Here is a 17,590-nt window from a genome sequence, read left to right as displayed (position 1 = left end):
ATTTGGGGAAAATAAGTTTAATATGTATATGTATGCACTCTAAAAGGTTTGAGAAAACTACCCTCTATAGCCCTTCAAAATTTTATTAGCCCATGTTTTCTCACATGGACCCGAAATAGCCCTTAGGCCCAATGTATTGACAAGTTATAGCCACTATTTCCAATATACTTTCACTCTCTTTCAACTGCCTGCTTTTCCTCTCTCTCTCTCTCTCTTCTCATCTTCTCCGATCTTCAATCTTCCAACTTTTCCTTTCTTCTTATCTTTCCCTTCTTCACTCCCTCCTTTTTTTTCTTTTTTCTTTTCTTCTCTTACAGTGACATCAACACACGTTTTTTTTAATTTTCTCTTTTTTCTTTGCGATCTCCTCCTCTTTTACTTAGATACAGAAATATCTATCTTCTTTGAGTAATTTCTGGAAAAATCTGGCGGAGGTTGTCTCTTTCTTCGCTTTCTGTCCACTTTCAGATCTAGTATTGTGTGATATTTTTTCGGATGACTTTTGCAAGAAGATGAAAAATGGAGAAAATAAAATAGACGCTGCCAGAGAAAAGCTTTTTCTGGCCAAGTTTGGTGTCCTCCATTATCGTTAACTCTCCTGTATTTATACGCTGTGTAATCAGTGTATGATAATTATACACTAATGATACACTTATTATACATTTATTATACATGTATTATACAAAACTGGACGTGAAAGATTACGGTGATTATGGTGAGTGTTGAAAATATTGTATATAATATGTATATATAATGTGTCAACATGTATATGGAAGGTGTATCTACACTGATATAATGCATATACACTTTTTATACAAATTCAATGTTCATATAATTTTGTACATATTTTGTATATAAAGTATATAATAGTGTATATATATTGTTCGACGATGTATAAAAAGTGTATATACACTTTATACTAGTGTATAATGTGTATAGTACGTGTAAAACCTATACATCACCTTATTCCTCTTCTTATATCATGGGTATTTTTTCTTATGCAATGTCATATTTTTCTAGATTGGATCATTAAAAATTTAATTTTTTTGTAAAAGATAAAAAGGGGATTTTGGAGGTTATGGAGAAGACGGATGGGTTTAATGAAATTTTTGGGCTGAAAGGGTGGATTTGACGTGGATTTCACTAGGTTTTGAAGGATTTTTGGGGTGATTTTGCAGGATTTTAAATATTTTGACTACTAATATTAAGTGTAAAAGAAGGTTGCATTGAGGAGCCAGGGTCTCTACTGATTTCCTGGGTCTCACTTGCTAGCTCTTATAATTGGTTTGGGGCTATGAATTGTATGCCTTATTTTATGGCTATCGGTTGTCATTAATTTTGATCGAAGGGCTATAAATGATTTTTGCTCAAAAGGTTTTGGAGACCATAGAGTGTGGCCCAACTGAAAGCGGCCCAGTAAAAGAAGTTCATAACAGAGACAGCCATCACTCAATTATCCATCCAATGGGCACCGTAACCGCAACTACCAGAACTGGATTTGGAGTCCGTCTTCAAACTACCAATCTCCCTTTCTTCCCTTCCAAGCTCTCAACTTCACTTTCCTCAATCCCTAATCTTGCTCTCCTCAAGTGGAAGCATTCATCACCTCCAATGTCCGCCAATTTTCTTCAAGTCAACGCTTCCTCTGCCATTGGTACTCTCTCTCTCTCTATCTCGAATTCGGAAACACACAAGCTGAGACACAGAATAACAAGTGATCACCTCCCCACATAATTCTGATTACGAATTACCGCTTTGGGACGACAAATTTGCTGATCAACCGTTGCTTATTTGAAAAGGACTAGCTTTTGCTTTCTACTTTTCTTAGTCGACTGCGATTAGAGTTCATTTGCATATGTACTTGCACATTTGCTTCTATCTCTTGCTCATATCACCGGGGCTATACGGAAATTTCTTCTTAGCAATCAGATATTTAAAAGGTGTTAATTAGGTCGAGTCCTATGCAGTATTGAATGTTTATGTATTTCCTGACTTAGTTATGTTTAGAGGAATTTATGTTATTGCTGGCAAATAAGTAGGCAGTTTCAAGTCTCCCATTGAACGGGGTTGTTCAGATGCTGATGACTGCATGTTTACCAAAAATGTTTCATGCTTTACTCCTAAGATATTATGCATCTTTTTATGAATTTATCTTCTCTATTATCATTCATTTTGACTGATTTATTGTTGTTGAAGATGCTCCGAGTGAAGAATTAGAGGCTCCGTCTGGGGGGAACATTGGAGCGAACGACCTGCTGATTGTTGGACCTGGTGTTCTTGGCCGTTTAGTTGCTGAAAAATGGAGAGAGGTATGATTCTTTGAATAGAAAGAACATGACTTTTCTGTGTCCCTACAATGCCAACTTTCTACGCCCATTCAAAAGTTACATGAGCATATCCGTCCATTTCTTTTTTGTTAAGTTGGGTTAGTTTTGGAAACTTTTGCTGTTTGTTTTCTGAAATTAGATTGTTATTTGGAGTATGAGGCTTTGGCTTATAAGTGTAACAGACTGACGGATTTGTGTGCTGCTTATAAGGTGTGCTTCGTGAATAAGATGCTAATATTTGTAGATCCTTTAATGCGGCAGGAACACCCAGGCTGTCAGATATATGGGCAGACAATGACCACCGATCACCATGATGAACTGATTAAAATGGGAATTAATCCATCTTCCAAAGAAACCAAGCTGACTTACAAGTTCCCTTATGTCATATTCTGTGCTCCTCCATCCCAGACTGAAGACTACGCTGGTGACATTAGGTAAGGTTATTAATTCGTGCAAGTCGCTATCTAAAATGGCATTACGTTGGTGACATTAGGTAAGTTTTTTTTATTTTTTGTTTTAGTTAAGATTAATAATTCTTGCAAGTCACTATCTATAATGGCATTATTTGATGTCAAGTTTCATCTTTTCTGGGGCTCATTAATCATGCTGATATAGAAATTTTTCTTGTTAAAAAAGATATCAAGGTGAATAGTTTCTGTGGATGTTTCATGATGGAGAGTGGAAAAACTGTTGTAATTTGTGGGGCACTAACAAGCAAAAATATGTTTGAGTTTCTGATTTTGTTAAAGGAAATTTTTAGTTGGTGACCTATACCAAATAGTTGGGTTAAGTCTTAGTTGTTAAAAGTTGTGCTGCATGATTTCTTTATGTGTTCCTAAAGTTTAAAGATAATGCTGCTTGTAGTAATAAATATCTTTTTCGAACATATTTTCTTCATCAATATGAGTTCTCCTGTTAGCTTTTCTTATAATATTTGCTTAGTTGGGATGTGTTTTTAACAGAAAATTAATTATTAATATTCGTGTTTGACAATGGTATGAAGTCTTTAATTCATAGACAGTATTAAGATGGTACTGAGAATTACTAATATTCTACACGTTATTGCTTGCCAGTCTTTTTGCTTTGTCTTCAGGCTTGCTTAGGTGACTGATTTGAATGCCACCTGTAATTAAGTTCTCTTTTGCGTGTGAAATGAGCAGGGAGGCTGCATTAAGCTGGAATGGCGAAGGTTCTTTCCTATTTACTTCAAGCTCTGCACCATATGACTGCTTCGACAACAGAGCAATAAACGAGGTGTTAAATCTTATAAAACCATTATTCAAGTAACATTTTCTTGTTTTGATTAACTCAAGGTGTGATTTATGTAGTCAAAATTAGGATACAGTGTTCTTAATTGCCTTTCATTTTAGTTCATGAAGTTTTTAACTTAAACGACTTGGTCATGTGTTATTCCAGCAGCCTTCTTTTTATTAGCTAAACACCTTTTCAATGTCAATGTACAGGATGGTCCCATAGTTCCAATGGGGAGAAGTCCTAGAACTGATGTACTTCTCAAGGCAGAGAAAGTAGCGCTGGACTTTGATGGTTGTGTAGTTAGATTGGCTGGCCTTTATATATCCTTGATTATGGGCTTCAAGTGGTGTATTCCTTTCTGTGGAGCTTTTAGATCTTTATTGTTTGTGCACAATTGCACCTACCTTAACCATTAATACAAAGCAGATAGAGGCGCACATATATACTGGTTACATAAAGGAATCTGTGATATTCGTCCTGACCATATCCTCAATCTTATTCATTATGAGGTGACTATGCATTTATGTTTTACATCATGTTTTCTTGTATAATTATATCAATATTGATGTTTTGGTCTGTCTATTCGAACAGGATGCCGCTTCATTGTCAGTTACCATCTTAAAGAAGAGACTTCGTGGTCGGATCTTTTTGGGCTGTGACAACCACCCTTTATCGAGGTCATCCAATTTGAATACTTTCTATGTTTGGGTCAAGTAATAAAAATATTCGGATCCATGTTGCACTAAATTGTTGTATTACGTACCTTGTGTTCATTGCAGGCAGGAAGTGATGGACTTAGTCGATAAAAGTGGAAAGTTTGATAAGAAGTTTGAGGGTTTCACAGGTAACTGATTCTATCCTTAGTCTGTACTCATGTTTGCTTAAAGAGTCATGCTTCAGCAGTTATGTGTCTTTTCTTTCAGGAACTAGTGATCCTTTAGGGAAGAAGTTAAACAACTCAAAAACTCGTGCTGAACTAGGATGGGAGCCCAAATATCCAAGCTTTTCTCAATTCCTTGGAGTTTCAGAATAATTGGCTATCACCTCTTCTAAATGACTGGAGTAACGCAGACTGCCATTTTCACATTCTTTCTTGATGCAGCATCTGTTCCCATGCTTTCATATTCATACTGAAACTATAGGATCATTTTTTGTTGTATTTAGCTACAATCTGTGACAAGTATTGCATGTATAGCACATTATGGAATTGGCATCTATGTGCAGCCTTTACTGCAATTTACTGCTTGGACTGCAATTTACTGCTTGGAGGGGAGAACGACGTCCTTGTCAATCACTATTAAAATGCTTTATTTAAATAAAGAAAAATTCTTGAGACTTATGTCGCATTGTGAGATTTGGTGCGATTGTTGAAAATCAGCAGGGTTTGATGTAATCTGGTTTCAGGAGCTGGTGCCACATTGCCACTAGGGTATTCAAGAAAAGTCAAAAACCAAACCTAACAAAATACTAACTCAATTAGTGTGTACCTTAAATTGATTCGATTTTGTGTAATAAAAAATTAAAAAAAATATTTGATTTTGGTTTGGTATTAAATAAAATAAAGTTGAACTGAAATTGAACGAAACCAAAAATTTAGACACTACTATATATGCGTGTGTATACATGTTGTATATGTGTATGTATTTACAACAACAAACCCGGCGAACTCCCACATGTAGGGATATGGGTATGTATTTGTAAATATTTATTTAATGAATGAAATGGGTACTAAATGTCGTGTTTTGTGCGTTAGGTTCTTTGAGGATTTCCCAAATTGTATTCTTGGATTCTTCGGACAAATGAATGCAAAATGATATATATGGCTTTACATGAACTTTTTTGGGTGTGTACTATACTCTATACAGCTACTCTCTATCTTTCATAATTCCCGTTAATCTAACAATCAGAATTTGTTAAATATTTGATGGAAACCAAAAGTGTTCATTCTTGACAAGCTTAGAGGATGACAAATGCGCAGGAATATATTTATGGGTAGATTATATGCCCTCGTGAGACGTTGCCGACAACTACACCATGAATCCTCTACATGAGGTTGTCATCATAAGACAGTGTGAGGCGCAGAGGAGTGATTATATAGCCAAGCCATATGGGTAACAATACCGGTGCTATTGTCCCTCTTATTTGTACTTTTCCTAATTGTTGTAATTTTCTTTTCTTTTATTAATAAAAAACTAGCTATATGCGCTTGCCTAGTGGATTGCCAAAAAATATATATATATTTATGGGACCAGTTTGAACTTACCCCCAAAATATAAGGGACTATTTCTTCATTTTCTCACATCTTATGCATCTTGTTAGCACACATAATCAATAAGACTGTAATGCAAGATCATTAAGAGCCAGAACCCAGATAGCATGTATATAGCCAAAAAGTTCCTTTGTACATATTTACAGTGATTAATATTTAAGGTATGTCATATCAGGCGTAGCCTCATAGGGGTTCCAAATGGTTACATGAATTGTAATACCTTCATCCATTTCGGCAATTTCAACACAATTGTGCTAAAATGCACTTAGTTTGATTTTCAAAACAATAAAATGTACTCCCTTCAAGCACTACAACAATTAAGCACACATAATGTACACATAAGTCCAGTATCAGATCGCTTGGGTTTTCCACTGCACATCATTGGAGAATGAATTAGATTACAAATGCATAATGCAAGCAATTGAGTTGCGGCAAATTTGGTGAAAGATCAGACCATACATCATGCTCTTGTTTCTCACCTGTTGGCACCAGGTTCCAGCAGCACAACATTCAGTTTTTCCAGTTAGAAAATTGTTATTGAGGAAGAACGGGAGGTGCAATCATACGGGTGTTGTATGATTCACAGTGTCGACATTTCTGCCCAATAATGTGGAAGAATACTTCGGTTGTATCATTACAGTCGTTACATAGGATCCAAACCTGCAAAGTAATCAGTTTAGATGGATTCAGCATAGTTAACAAGCAAATATGTGCCGAGGATGGCAAAAATTGAAACCTAAGGTAGTTCAGCATGTAAAAGAAGACCAAAGCATGAACTTCAATTATTTCTTATACAAATATAAGAAGTCCGCATTTATCATCTCAGCTTCATATAAGCTAAAAAGATGCATCAAGGCACCGCAAAACCTTAAACACTGCATCCCTGTTGAGCCATCTGAAATAGACTGTCAAAACAGTTCAAGGCCACAAATATGGGGTTAAGAAAAAAGCAGAAGTACCTTCTTGTATCTAAGATTTTCAGGCATGATTGTCTCTTCAATCTGAAAGAGAAGATTTGGAAGTTGAGGCATCAGTTCTAGGTGTATGAGATTCTTGGAAACAAGTTAAACATAACACATCCCTCCTGTGGAACCACACTGGGTTTGTCGTCGTTGTTGTTGTTAAGTTATACATAAAACTATTTTCAAGTTGCATTAGTACTCCCCAGGAAAAGAAATATCATCTACTGTCATATAACTTAACACTGCTGTAATAATATTTTCAAGACTTTGACTCTTGATTATGAATGCATGTAATAAGGTGACATGAGTACTCCAGAAATAACTTCTTTTGAGGATAACTTCTTCTCTTTTCCTTTTTTCTTTTTTTACTTTTTCTTTTCTTGTGTGAAGGGGGGAGTTAGGAATTACAAGAACAGAACATTTATTCAACAGAAACCAACCAAAGAAACTACGAGTCTCATGAGATAAATTGATAAGCAAAGAAAAAATTTATGGAAATGAGTACCATCCCCATAACCATAAGTTCTTGGGAAATACAAGTAGAATAACACCATTTTGTTCCAGCACAAACTTTGTTAACTGAAACTAGAAAATTTTCAAATATGCCTAGGAAGAGTAATTAACCTTTGCTAAGCTTTCATGTGTGCAGAGAATTTCTTCAAAAAAGACATGAATCCTCAAGAAATTGGACTCCTATCAACCTCATACAGTTATAATTGCAAAACTAATGCTCTACCTACTATATAAGTTTGACCATTAAGAAATAACAACTTTTTGCACTTATTTAAAAGAGGTAATCAGCCATGCACATTTCATTAAGCATGGTTTTTTTACATGATAATATGCATCCTCTGGAAATTGGACTCGACCGACCTCCTAGAGTTTAATATGCACCAGCTCGAAGAACCTACCTCCTCGTCCATTCTTCTCCAAGCTCTGGACATATCTATGATTGATCTGGAACATATGGGACAGCAGCATCTAAGTTCCAGATAGAATGAAAGTCAGATAACATAAAATTTTCCCTTTTATGTAATGAGAACTAAACGAACAGCATAAATAGATGAAATAAACTGATTACTTGTCACGCTTTATCATCTCGTGATAGCACTCAGTGTGCATCGTATGCCCACATTTCAGTACTGTTGTATCCTTGAGAGAATCAAAGAGATACTGCATTTCAAAAATTATGGCAGCATGAATGAAAAGAATTGGCGGTAGAATCCACAGCAAAGGAATAACACTTAATATACAATACCTCATAACAAATGGGACAATGATGCCGCATGGAGTTCTCTACACATGAATGGTTATTACGTAAACTAACTGAATAGCAAGAGCCTGCAGAATGCACAGCATAAGGTGAATTAGCAATAGCATTTGTAATAATGAAATGATAAAGATAGAAGAAGCGACACCATAATTCGAATGCCTATTGTTGAGAGAATACCAAAAAGAGAAGGAAGAAAAGTAAAAGTTTTGAGTTTAGCTGGACAATTTCCTTGCAAGAGAAACAAACTTGAAAAGCTTTAATCTTTTCTCCATCTTTATCTTCTCTGCTTGCACTGTCCAACCAACTAATTAACCAGTGACATCTCATGGAGCTTAGTCAACCAATTAAAGCATACTTAGATGGAGTTTCACAATGACAACTCTAGGAAATACTGGGACAAAACTCCAATATTCCACTCTTCGAAAGGGAGAAAAAGACAGAAAGAAAATATAAACAAAATATGTTTGTGGCAATCGTGTTTCAACTAGTATCAAGTGTGTAAATAAAATCTAAACATTTACGGTGATAATTTTCTAGTAGCGTATGCAATAAAGCAAAGAATACAAAGTTCCATGCTTCTAATGTACAAGCACACTCCCAAATAAAGAAACTGGATTGAACGTTAGATGAACAATCTGAACCTATGAATAGCAGTTATAGAGTAATATGTATCCAATATGGTTGTCCTTAAGACGATGACCTGAGCGAAAGATAAATTAATCACTGTACTTCCCCATGATTTTAGCCACTAGTAATTCTTTCTTCATTCCCACAGGACAAGTCAATAATTAGGAATGAATGGAAGAACCGTGTAAAGGATAAGATCCAATGGAGCCCCGTAGTTAGAGAATCACATATAGCTTCACGCTTTAGCAAATGATGAAAAATCAAAGAAACATACATATAACAAATTTAAGAAAAACAGAGAAGAAAATTTCCATGGAGCCTCAAGTTATAATAATAGGAAATTGTAATGCGCACCACATCTACTGCAGTGAAAGAAGTTCTCACGGCCACCAACTCTGCGCAAAAGATAATATTCTAATTAGCAGACTTCAAAACACCAAAGTGTTAGTATCAGATACAGTTACCAATGCACGGAGTTATATTGTAGTATTGTATGCTGACCTGCAGATTCCACAATCATCACAATGAAACTGCCCTTTGTCTAACTGAAACAATGGAGTTATAGAAATAAGTACATCGAAAAGGTAATTTCTAAAAATGTCAAAATCCTAAAGAACTATGGGCATTGAACTAATATAAGGATTAGGGGTAATAATGAATTTAGTTCAGTAGAACCACAGGATAATTACATCATCATCATAGAATTTGCACACTTCACAGAAGTATTCTCCCATATTTACACCACAATTTGTACAAACGCGAGCAACCTAAATTGGAAACAGAAATACATAAGATCATCAATTCAAAAAGCACCAAATAAGAAGAAATAAACTATATTCAAATCAAAAGACACGCACCGGCTGTTCTGTATCACAAACTGAGCAAATGACCTGAAGTGCCAAATGAACACATAACTCATGTGAGAATTTCTAAACCTTAATATAGAAAAAAAATAAGAGGCAAATACAATGGAAGAAAAACAACTACTACTATGTGATTATTACCTGCTTGACATCATATCGAACTAATTCATGTCGATCAAATACATTGTGCAACGAGCTCTGATGAAATAAACACAGCGCAAATGTGACAAACTATCATCAGATTGATAATACAGCGTCATCAGTGAGTATTTTTAAGCAGGGGCGGAGCCAGAGTGTGGCATGCGGGTTCGCCGAACCCAGTGGGTTTTGTTCAAACCCTGTAATTGCCTTAAGAAATTTATTGAATTTGTACAAATTATTAATTTAGAACCCAGTAACTTAAAATGATAACAATCGCGACCCCATAAGGTTCAAATCCTGGCTCCGCCTCCGTTTTTAAGACTCCAAAAGGGATTCTTTAATAAAGTTACCGTAGCTTCATTGTGACAATGGCGGCAGTCAAAGACTTCATTGCAGCAAGGTGCCCTGATCCTGCATCTTCTCCTGTAGTGCTTGCATCTATATCACATATCCACAAAACATCAATTATACCATGCGACTTTAAGACAAACAAATATTACAGCTTATAAATATGTTGTTAAAATATATGCACATTAAGCATGCAATAAATATACATTTTGTTTTTCGTACCCATAACCCATTTTGCCAAAATCAAGCCGTTCATTGCAGGAGTCTTCCATATTTGCAGTGAAACTAAGTACACCCACCACCCCCCAAATGTTAATCTAGCTGAAGGAGAATTGACAGAGGAATAGGTGGGATGGGGTGGGGTGGAGGGGTCTAAGAGGTGACAAAAAGGGATAGGCTCAAAACCCAAGATTCAATCAAAGTGAAAATGCCATCTCCTAAATGACAAGGACCTTTATATGCAGGAATATAATTATTGAGACTACCCAATTATAATAATACCATAAATGGAAATAAGCAAATATCCAAAGGCAGGCGTGGGAGGGGGTGGGAGGAGAGGATAAGGTAGTTAATTGGCTCGCGGGGTATGGGAGACAAAAGGACAAGCACCGTTAATTGGCAAATAGTGAAACCAGAACTCGTGGGAAAATAAAGATCGTTATAACGCTGTTATGGGCATTTACACAAACAGTTTTGATACGCAAAGCCATTGACCATGGTAGTTGGTTGACAGTTGGACATTTCCCGAGTGAAAAATGCTTGCACGCGCACCAATTTCAACATTTAACAGTTACAAATTAAAATAACTATTCAATTTATTTTATCATACATTTAAATAATATTTTTTTGTGTCCTGCACTATTAGTTTGACATAAATATAGGTGCAGATATATATGATGACTATTATAAGTATTATATAACTCAAAATATGAAGTAAAATAACCAACTTCGGCAAACACATGCATAAATACCGTAGGAATTTTTTTATCATACTAAATAATTATAGCATGCAATTTTCCAAATTTATGATAAACTAATTTATACAAGGATATTTCTCGCCAGATTAGATGCAGAGTGGAACTCTTGCTATTAACTGTAGGTTTATTGAGTTGTTCGAGGTTTATGACTACTCTACTTTTGGTTACATGGAACTGTATTAATAAATACTTTCAATTGTAATTTCGTTACTTCTATTTCTGAGTTAAACAGTTCTCATTAGTGTAACACTGGATTGCGTGATGGATTGGAGTTCAGATTTGAGCATTGTTTCCGTCTCTTAAATTGAGCTTAGTTCATTACAATCTACAACAGTGAAGTTTTTATTGTTATTTACATGAGTCATATGTACATATAAGATAAAAATGAATAATATATATGATCTACCCAGCGTAGGACCAAACTGCACAATTGACTGGGTACAGCTCCAATTTAAGCCTTACGACGAAACTCTGCTCACCTCTCTCCAATCTTGGGGAAGACAAGTAAAGATCCCAAGAAACCTCTATACCGATCTCCCTTGCTCATTAGATTCCACATTCATCCTCAAAACAGAAGCAGGAATATCTCTGGATAGGATGACATTTCCATCAACATCTACTGTGCCATGTGCAGCAAGACCACGATCCATCACAATTCTGCAGAATCCTGGATCCTCCTCACCTCCTAATCTTACACCATAATATCTCAGATGATCCTTAATACTGTTACCAGCCACTGACCTGGGAGTATTTTAGAAAATTAGCATACAGGGCAACAGCTCTAAGCAAAATTCAGCAAGTTTTCCACTATAGAAAGGACAATCAAAAAGAGGACGTCCAGCCTCTTCTTTGGTAACTGAACATTTTTCACATAGTATTATAGCGTCTGGCTTTTAGATATTCAAAATCCATATTGATATCATAATCCTTCGGTAAAAAGAGAGTGAACTGGAAAATAATTAACTTCTCTCTAAGCATCCTTTTGAACTACTATCTCCGAACTGAATCATAAGACCTATTTCTGTTCAGGAGGGTTGACTAGAATAATATTCAGTGTTACCATTGGAGGTTGTGTATTATTTTTGAAATATGAAAGTAATAGATTTATAAACTAAATTAAACTACACCAATCACCAACAATTGAATAAAAGAACGATAAAGAGTAATTAAAAGTCAAGGTGAAAGAAGAATGTCGACTACCAAATATATAGCAGTTAGGTCAAACAAAATAGGAATGAGGTAATCCCTTTTAAGGATTAGCTTCAGAACCATCTGAAAACGAGAGACGTAAAACAATTATTATACTTAGAAACAACAAGTAAGCTCCCTACAATCGTGATTGTTCAAAATAGAAAAAACACCCTTCACTTTTCTTTCCTAATTTAGTAGGACAAAGTATCAACTCTTTTACAACTTAGTTTTCATTTTTATCCTTTCTGTCCCCTTTTTTCGTTCCAGGTGAGATTTTTGTGCTCACAGACACTTTACATTTTTATTCTTCACAATTTTGCAGATTTAACACTCCCCTTTTTTAAAAGATTGTCAAAAGTAAGTAAATAGATTTCAGCAACAAGAGTGTGCTGAGAACACTGCTTTTAAGTTTTGACTGAAGAACGAGAAACGTTATCCATATTTTGACAATGACGCAATGTGTGCCCATATTTAATAACTCGTTATAATCATTTCTCCTCTGTTTTTATCTGACCAGCATGAACTATCTTTACTATATACCGATTTGCAGATGTCTCATAAAGTATAAGCCCGAGAGAAGTTACCTGCTACAAGAAGGGTCTTCCCCAGAATTATCACAGACCTTTTCAACTGTATAAGCAAGAATTCCAAGGCCAGTGTTATGGAGCCAAACCTGCAATATCAGTGAATCCAATTAAAAGAAAAAAACCAAGAATTAATTTATGACAACAACCATTAAATTGATGAAACTTACAAAACCAATGACAGCTTACTTTCAATTTATTTGAGCAGAAAATGGAATTGTGAGCAACAGACAACAATGTATAAAAATATATAATAATTTTTAAACGGATAGCAAGAGTTCAAGTACAAGTCAACACTCTTCTGCTTGCTACACTCTTATCTTGAAAAAATATATTTCCACTTATGAATAGCCAAATCACTTACTCAAGACTTTCACTACAGAGATATCTCATTCCTTAAAAACTTTTCCAGGTACTGAAATGATATAGCTAGATTTCATGCAATTCAAAATAAGGCAGAAAATATTTGAGTTATGCTTGTAAAAACAGTTACCTCTGTAGGAAAATGATGATAAGTTTTTTGAGGGAAATACTGATAGTACGGGGGCAGATGAGGCACAATATCATGTTCATGTGTGACACGAATCGTATTTGGCACCCGTTTGCTATAGTAGGACACAAAAGCAGCATTGCCAATTCGAGGTTGTCCAAATGTCATAACTGAAACATTCCGCGAGCCAAGATTTACCTGGAATAAACATACATAAATAAATCAATAGAACTCTGCTAGCCGTTTTTTCTTTTCTTATAGGTTCTTTTTTATGTCACAAGATCCATCGAACAACATGTGGAATTCTACCTTTTCTAATTAAAAGTACAAACATCTACAATTGATCAATTAAAAAAAGTAAAACAGAGAAAACACATCGTTTCAAGTCATAATTCCTAAGGGAGTGCAAAAGCAATAATGGTTACAAGGGTATTCTATAACCAGAGCTATCAAATTAGAAAAGCAAGTCAAAATATATGGACAACGAGAAGTTATAGTATAAAGTAGCAGTAAGTCTTTAAAACATACTGTGAGATCCAATCCACAAAAAGCAGCCATGGCCCCTCCCATTGAATGCCCTGTCACCATAATAGGAATGTCTCCATACAGCTCTTTTGCTGTTTTAACAGCACTTAGCACTCCAGGGCGTAATGTTGTATTGTGGTAAGCAGAATAAAATCCATGATGCACCTGTAAGATGCAAAACTGACTATAATCTTCCTGCAGAAAAGAAGATTAATACACAAATCAGAAACAGCAGAGGTTTAAGTGTTGTACGCTCACCATTGCATCTTCTGTTCCAGGATAGTCTATATCAAGCTGCTTCCAGTATAGATCCTCAATCCAATTCTGTATGCTGTATCCAAAAAGTTAGCACGTGAACATAGCTATCAATATGTTGAATATGCATACGACACAATGCAACTTTCTACATGAGCAGATCGACCAGTGGATAGCCGTTTAAGCATAATCACACAGCACGATCAAAGAGAATCTCTTGAACAACACTTCACAACTTAGACCTGAACGGTATAGTCAACTTACCAGTCTCTCCACATAAAATAATACACAGATTCCCGCATAACAAGATTATTTATGAGGAAAACAAAAAGGAGCAACTAAACACTATAATTAATGTTGATTCTTATGTGGAGATTAAATCTCCTCAAATCCCAATCAAAGATTGTATAAACAACTGCTGATTTTTATGAGCAAATTATATCTCCTAACACCCCAACCAAACGACCCCCAAAAGTTTTTCCTTTCAAGATAACAGTTTTGAGCTGGAGTAATGTAGGATGACTCATATATATTGCTTAAGATATCCATCTAAATAAACTAGTCAGACTTCTTATCTGCAAAATAAGACATTTTTTATTCACCATTCAGTCAAATTAAACATGGGACCACATGGATGATGTGTATGGCTCAATAGAATGAAACCTGGTTCCTTGAGTGCCTCGGAAAGCAATTACAACGGCATTAAGATCTGGAGCCACCCCCACAAATGCCTGCAATGGATATCAATAATTAGAACCAAACTAGTGCCTCTAACTGAGAGTAAGGCATGCTTTTTCACTATTGGATATTCACCTGTAGACATCGCTTCACATCAACAATGAGCTCTATAATTTGAAACCCCTGCACAGGTTGAAGGCTTGGACAAATTAATCATATAAGAAAAATCAGCATGAAATTTTAAAAAAGCTTCTCTTCAACCTGAATAATATCTATACTACAATCTGAATAAAGTACCTTCGTCAAATCATCACATCTTGGACATGTCCAAGTAAATAGTTCTGTCAAATCTGAGTGATAGACCTGCAAATAAAGAGGTCAATTTTGTCAAAAAATCTAGGTGACAGCAGTCCAGCAAGAAAGTCATAATAGTGGATATAATGCAGCAAAAACGAGTAAGAAGAGTTCAAGGAATATAGAAATTAAAACTACACAGAAGCAAATTGGAAAAATTGGGATTTGATCCCACGTTTATTGGTAAAGTCTACTTTTGGCCGTCACGATATCCATCTAAGCACATCAATAATTATCGAAGAAAAGTAAGCGATTAACCTTCAATTAAAAGATTTCTGACCTCTACCCTACTCAGTACTCACTTATTCAGAATGTAACCAAAACTGACCGTTGCAGCATATTCCACCAATATGGTGGCAAGCGTATGATTGTAGATTGTCCTTTGATCCTTCACTTTGAGTTCTACAACCAAAAAGAAACTTAAATGTAAGTAGCTATATATGAATATGTTATCATAACCAACCATGTTATCACTTTACAAATATAATGCAGCTGTGGAATAATTTACTGTTACGCACAAAAACTACATTTAAATACATAACAAGCAAGTGATGCCTGTACAATCCTATCTAGTTGTCCATCGTTACCTCTTCGGTTTAATTTCTCTTTGGAACTTTAGGTTGTTTAATTTGGAGCTTTATTATCCATTTGTCTGTAGCCATAGTTCAAAGTATCCATAGACACCACTATGTATCTGTTGATACATACTGGAGATTACCTTTTCATCTCGGTAACTCAACCCAATAATAAGCATACAAAATATCAGGATATGTCCAGTGTTTCAGCTGAAATATCTGTATACGGAGGTTCAAATTGGAATCTTGGCCGAAATATCAGCCTTGGTAATAAACTTCATTAAATTATTGTCTTCCTCTAGCATCCTAATTCATTCCTGGCCGATTCTTTTTCCCAGTCATGAAATAGTGACTTCTTGGTAAAGATGCGTTACCAAGGGTATGAAGAGAGCAAACTCAAGTATCCCCAATTTATGCCTGAGGATTACTTAAATGTGTGTTGACCTCAATTTCCAGGCTAGGCAGTCCATGAATGACCAATGAAGGGAATGTAAACCAATGTTAACTAGGATCTAATAGCAACTGTTCAAGAGGGTCTTGACAAGAGTTAATATATCAATCCAGCAATAATCAAGAGGGAGGCAAGAAAAGAAAAGATATAATGAAAATAGAGGAACTATTGAGCTTGTCTTGTCCTTAGTTCTTACAGTTGATTAATGTTACTTGGTTTATGCAACAACTAATTTGTTTTTATGGACGTTCTGTGTTCAACAAAGAATATTTTTAGAAATATATTATGTAGTCAGTTTGTAATTTCTTGTAATACCATATCTTCATATATGTAACGTATCTCTTTTTTCTTATCTAAAGAGACATCTATTACTACTTTTTTTGAAGTACTTCCCACTGTAATACATCTAGTACTGCATGTTTTTTGCTTGAAAAAATAGTTGTGAGAATCTACATACGTTTAAGTGTTTTGTTTAATTCTTCAAAAGAAAAAAAAATGAAGTCTCTATATGGTTAAAATGCATGTATTGGCTAATATGCTGCAACAGATGTAGAACAGAATCCTACTACCATGTCTGACAGTACAGACTTTGAACCGGCTATGCTAATTTCAAATATCATAGCCTTATCTTGTGTACTTCTACACCTAATTATTGTTGATTATTGGTGTACAATACTTTTGAAATAAACCGCGATTATTTTATACATTAAGACTGACGGTTTTCTTGTCAAAACATAATCTAATCTCAGCTTCCATGACAAAAGCACAGTACAGAAACTCAGTTCCGTCTTTAATCCGTCCAGTAACAATCCCTAAAATACAATCTAATCTCACTTAATCCTATAAAGACATAATTGCATTGCAAAAACAGTCCAATTAGATGTATCGCACTCATGACTTTTGCAAATTAAACACTCAAATAATCAAATCAACGCAAGTAGTATAGCACTTATGATTGATTACCTCTACCAGTTGAAGAGGCGATTAAGCACGTGATTATAACCACCTTTAACAAAGTTCTTCCATCCATAACCTGTAGGAGCTAAATTCTGGAAAACTTATAGATAGCAGGGGAGAAGGAACGAACAAGGAAGAAAGGTCAAATATTTTGGCCTCAATTATTTATGTCCAGTAGGCGTTAGGTGCTTTCGTGTACTTGTGGATTTCCCCCCTTTATAAATATGGGTCGCCTTTGGAAAACGCCGTGATGCGGTGGTTAAACATAGTGTTTGCTGGCCGTTAACGTCTTCGTTATATTGCTTACCTGGGTCGGGTCTTTCCTTGCTTGTGCACGTTTACCCCACGTGAAAAAATTTTGCTTGGCTGAATATTTCTATTTTTGTGTCTTTTTCTTTAAGGGAATCTCCTGGAAATTTGTTTTGCAATTTTGACCAAGATTATAAAAATAACTTATTTTGAAAAATAACTTTTTAAAACGTGATTTTA

At 35.3% G+C, this 17,590-nt stretch overlaps 3 protein-coding genes across 6 annotated transcripts; 1 reads left to right on the top strand and 2 right to left on the bottom strand.

Annotated features, from left to right (window-relative positions):
* Nucleotides 1-1,305: 1,305 nt before the first annotated feature.
* LOC107810922 (uncharacterized) lies at nt 1,306-4,918 on the top strand. Its single transcript, XM_016635758.2, has 9 exons — nt 1,306-1,654; nt 2,197-2,309; nt 2,589-2,761; nt 3,488-3,581; nt 3,791-3,901; nt 4,001-4,090; nt 4,173-4,258; nt 4,361-4,425; nt 4,505-4,918. Exons 1-9 carry the CDS (start codon nt 1,357-1,359, stop codon nt 4,612-4,614), a joined length of 1,140 nt encoding a protein of 379 aa, XP_016491244.2. The 5' UTR covers nt 1,306-1,356; the 3' UTR covers nt 4,615-4,918.
* A 1,016-nt stretch (nt 4,919-5,934) lies between these two features.
* Nucleotides 5,935-10,631, bottom strand: LOC107810920 (E3 ubiquitin-protein ligase MIEL1). 4 transcript variants are annotated; one of them, XR_012694007.1, is made up of 13 exons: nt 10,287-10,622; nt 10,067-10,154; nt 9,717-9,773; nt 9,570-9,602; nt 9,402-9,479; nt 9,214-9,257; nt 9,067-9,107; nt 8,071-8,153; nt 7,894-7,985; nt 7,724-7,793; nt 6,810-6,851; nt 6,310-6,510; nt 5,935-6,221 (listed from the first exon to the last, which is right to left on the bottom strand). XR_012694007.1 is itself a non-coding variant. In XM_075219312.1 (12 exons), exons 1-12 carry the CDS (start codon nt 10,318-10,320, stop codon nt 6,385-6,387), a joined length of 804 nt encoding a protein of 267 aa, XP_075075413.1. In that variant the 5' UTR covers nt 10,321-10,631; the 3' UTR covers nt 5,935-6,384. The 4 variants fall into 4 exon arrangements, 2 of the variants coding, with proteins under 2 accessions (XP_075075413.1, XP_016491242.1); XR_012694006.1 differs by having other exon boundaries at nt 6,330-6,510; nt 10,287-10,619; XM_075219312.1 differs by having other exon boundaries at nt 5,935-6,510; nt 10,271-10,631.
* Nucleotides 10,632-11,307: 676 nt separating this feature from the next.
* On the bottom strand, nt 11,308-17,303 carry LOC107810921 (lipase). The gene is made up of 10 exons (XM_016635757.2): nt 17,108-17,303; nt 15,447-15,520; nt 15,062-15,127; nt 14,900-14,947; nt 14,750-14,817; nt 14,090-14,162; nt 13,835-13,996; nt 13,310-13,504; nt 12,817-12,905; nt 11,308-11,782 (listed from the first exon to the last, which is right to left on the bottom strand). The coding sequence occupies exons 1-10, from the start codon at nt 17,172-17,174 to the stop codon at nt 11,566-11,568; spliced, it is 1,059 nt and encodes a 352-aa protein (XP_016491243.1). The 5' UTR covers nt 17,175-17,303; the 3' UTR covers nt 11,308-11,565.
* Between the last annotated feature and the right edge of the window lie 287 nt (nt 17,304-17,590).

This window comes from Nicotiana tabacum, chromosome 8, assembly GCF_000715075.1.
Source record: "Nicotiana tabacum cultivar K326 chromosome 8, ASM71507v2, whole genome shotgun sequence".
NCBI lineage: Eukaryota > Viridiplantae > Streptophyta > Magnoliopsida > Solanales > Solanaceae > Nicotiana > Nicotiana tabacum.
Note: the sequence above shows the minus strand (reverse complement) of the source record. Positions and strands in the feature narration are given on the sequence as shown.

Coding starts and splice junctions, on each gene's coding strand:
- LOC107810922 (XM_016635758.2), top strand. CDS start 1,357: ATGATTTTTGCTCAAAAGGTTTTGGAGACCATAGAGTGTGGCCCAACT. Junction 2,310..2,588: donor TTGCTGAAAAATGGAGAGAG/GTATGATTCTTT, acceptor TTAATGCGGCAG/GAACACCCAGGCTGTCAGAT. Junction 4,426..4,504: donor GAAGTTTGAGGGTTTCACAG/GTAACTGATTCT, acceptor CTTTTCTTTCAG/GAACTAGTGATCCTTTAGGG.
- LOC107810920 (XM_075219312.1), bottom strand. CDS start 10,320: ATGAACGGCTTGATTTTGGCAAAATGGGTTATGGGTACGAAAAACAAA. Junction 10,155..10,270: donor ATGGGTACGAAAAACAAAAT/GTATATTTATTG, acceptor TATGTGATATAG/ATGCAAGCACTACAGGAGAA. Junction 7,794..7,893: donor GAGATGATAAAGCGTGACAA/GTAATCAGTTTA, acceptor TCTGGAACTTAG/ATGCTGCTGTCCCATATGTT.
- LOC107810921 (XM_016635757.2), bottom strand. CDS start 17,174: ATGGATGGAAGAACTTTGTTAAAGGTGGTTATAATCACGTGCTTAATC. Junction 13,997..14,089: donor CTGGAACAGAAGATGCAATG/GTGAGCGTACAA, acceptor TGCATCTTACAG/GTGCATCATGGATTTTATTC. Junction 13,505..13,834: donor TTTGTGGATTGGATCTCACA/GTATGTTTTAAA, acceptor TGTTTATTCCAG/GTAAATCTTGGCTCGCGGAA.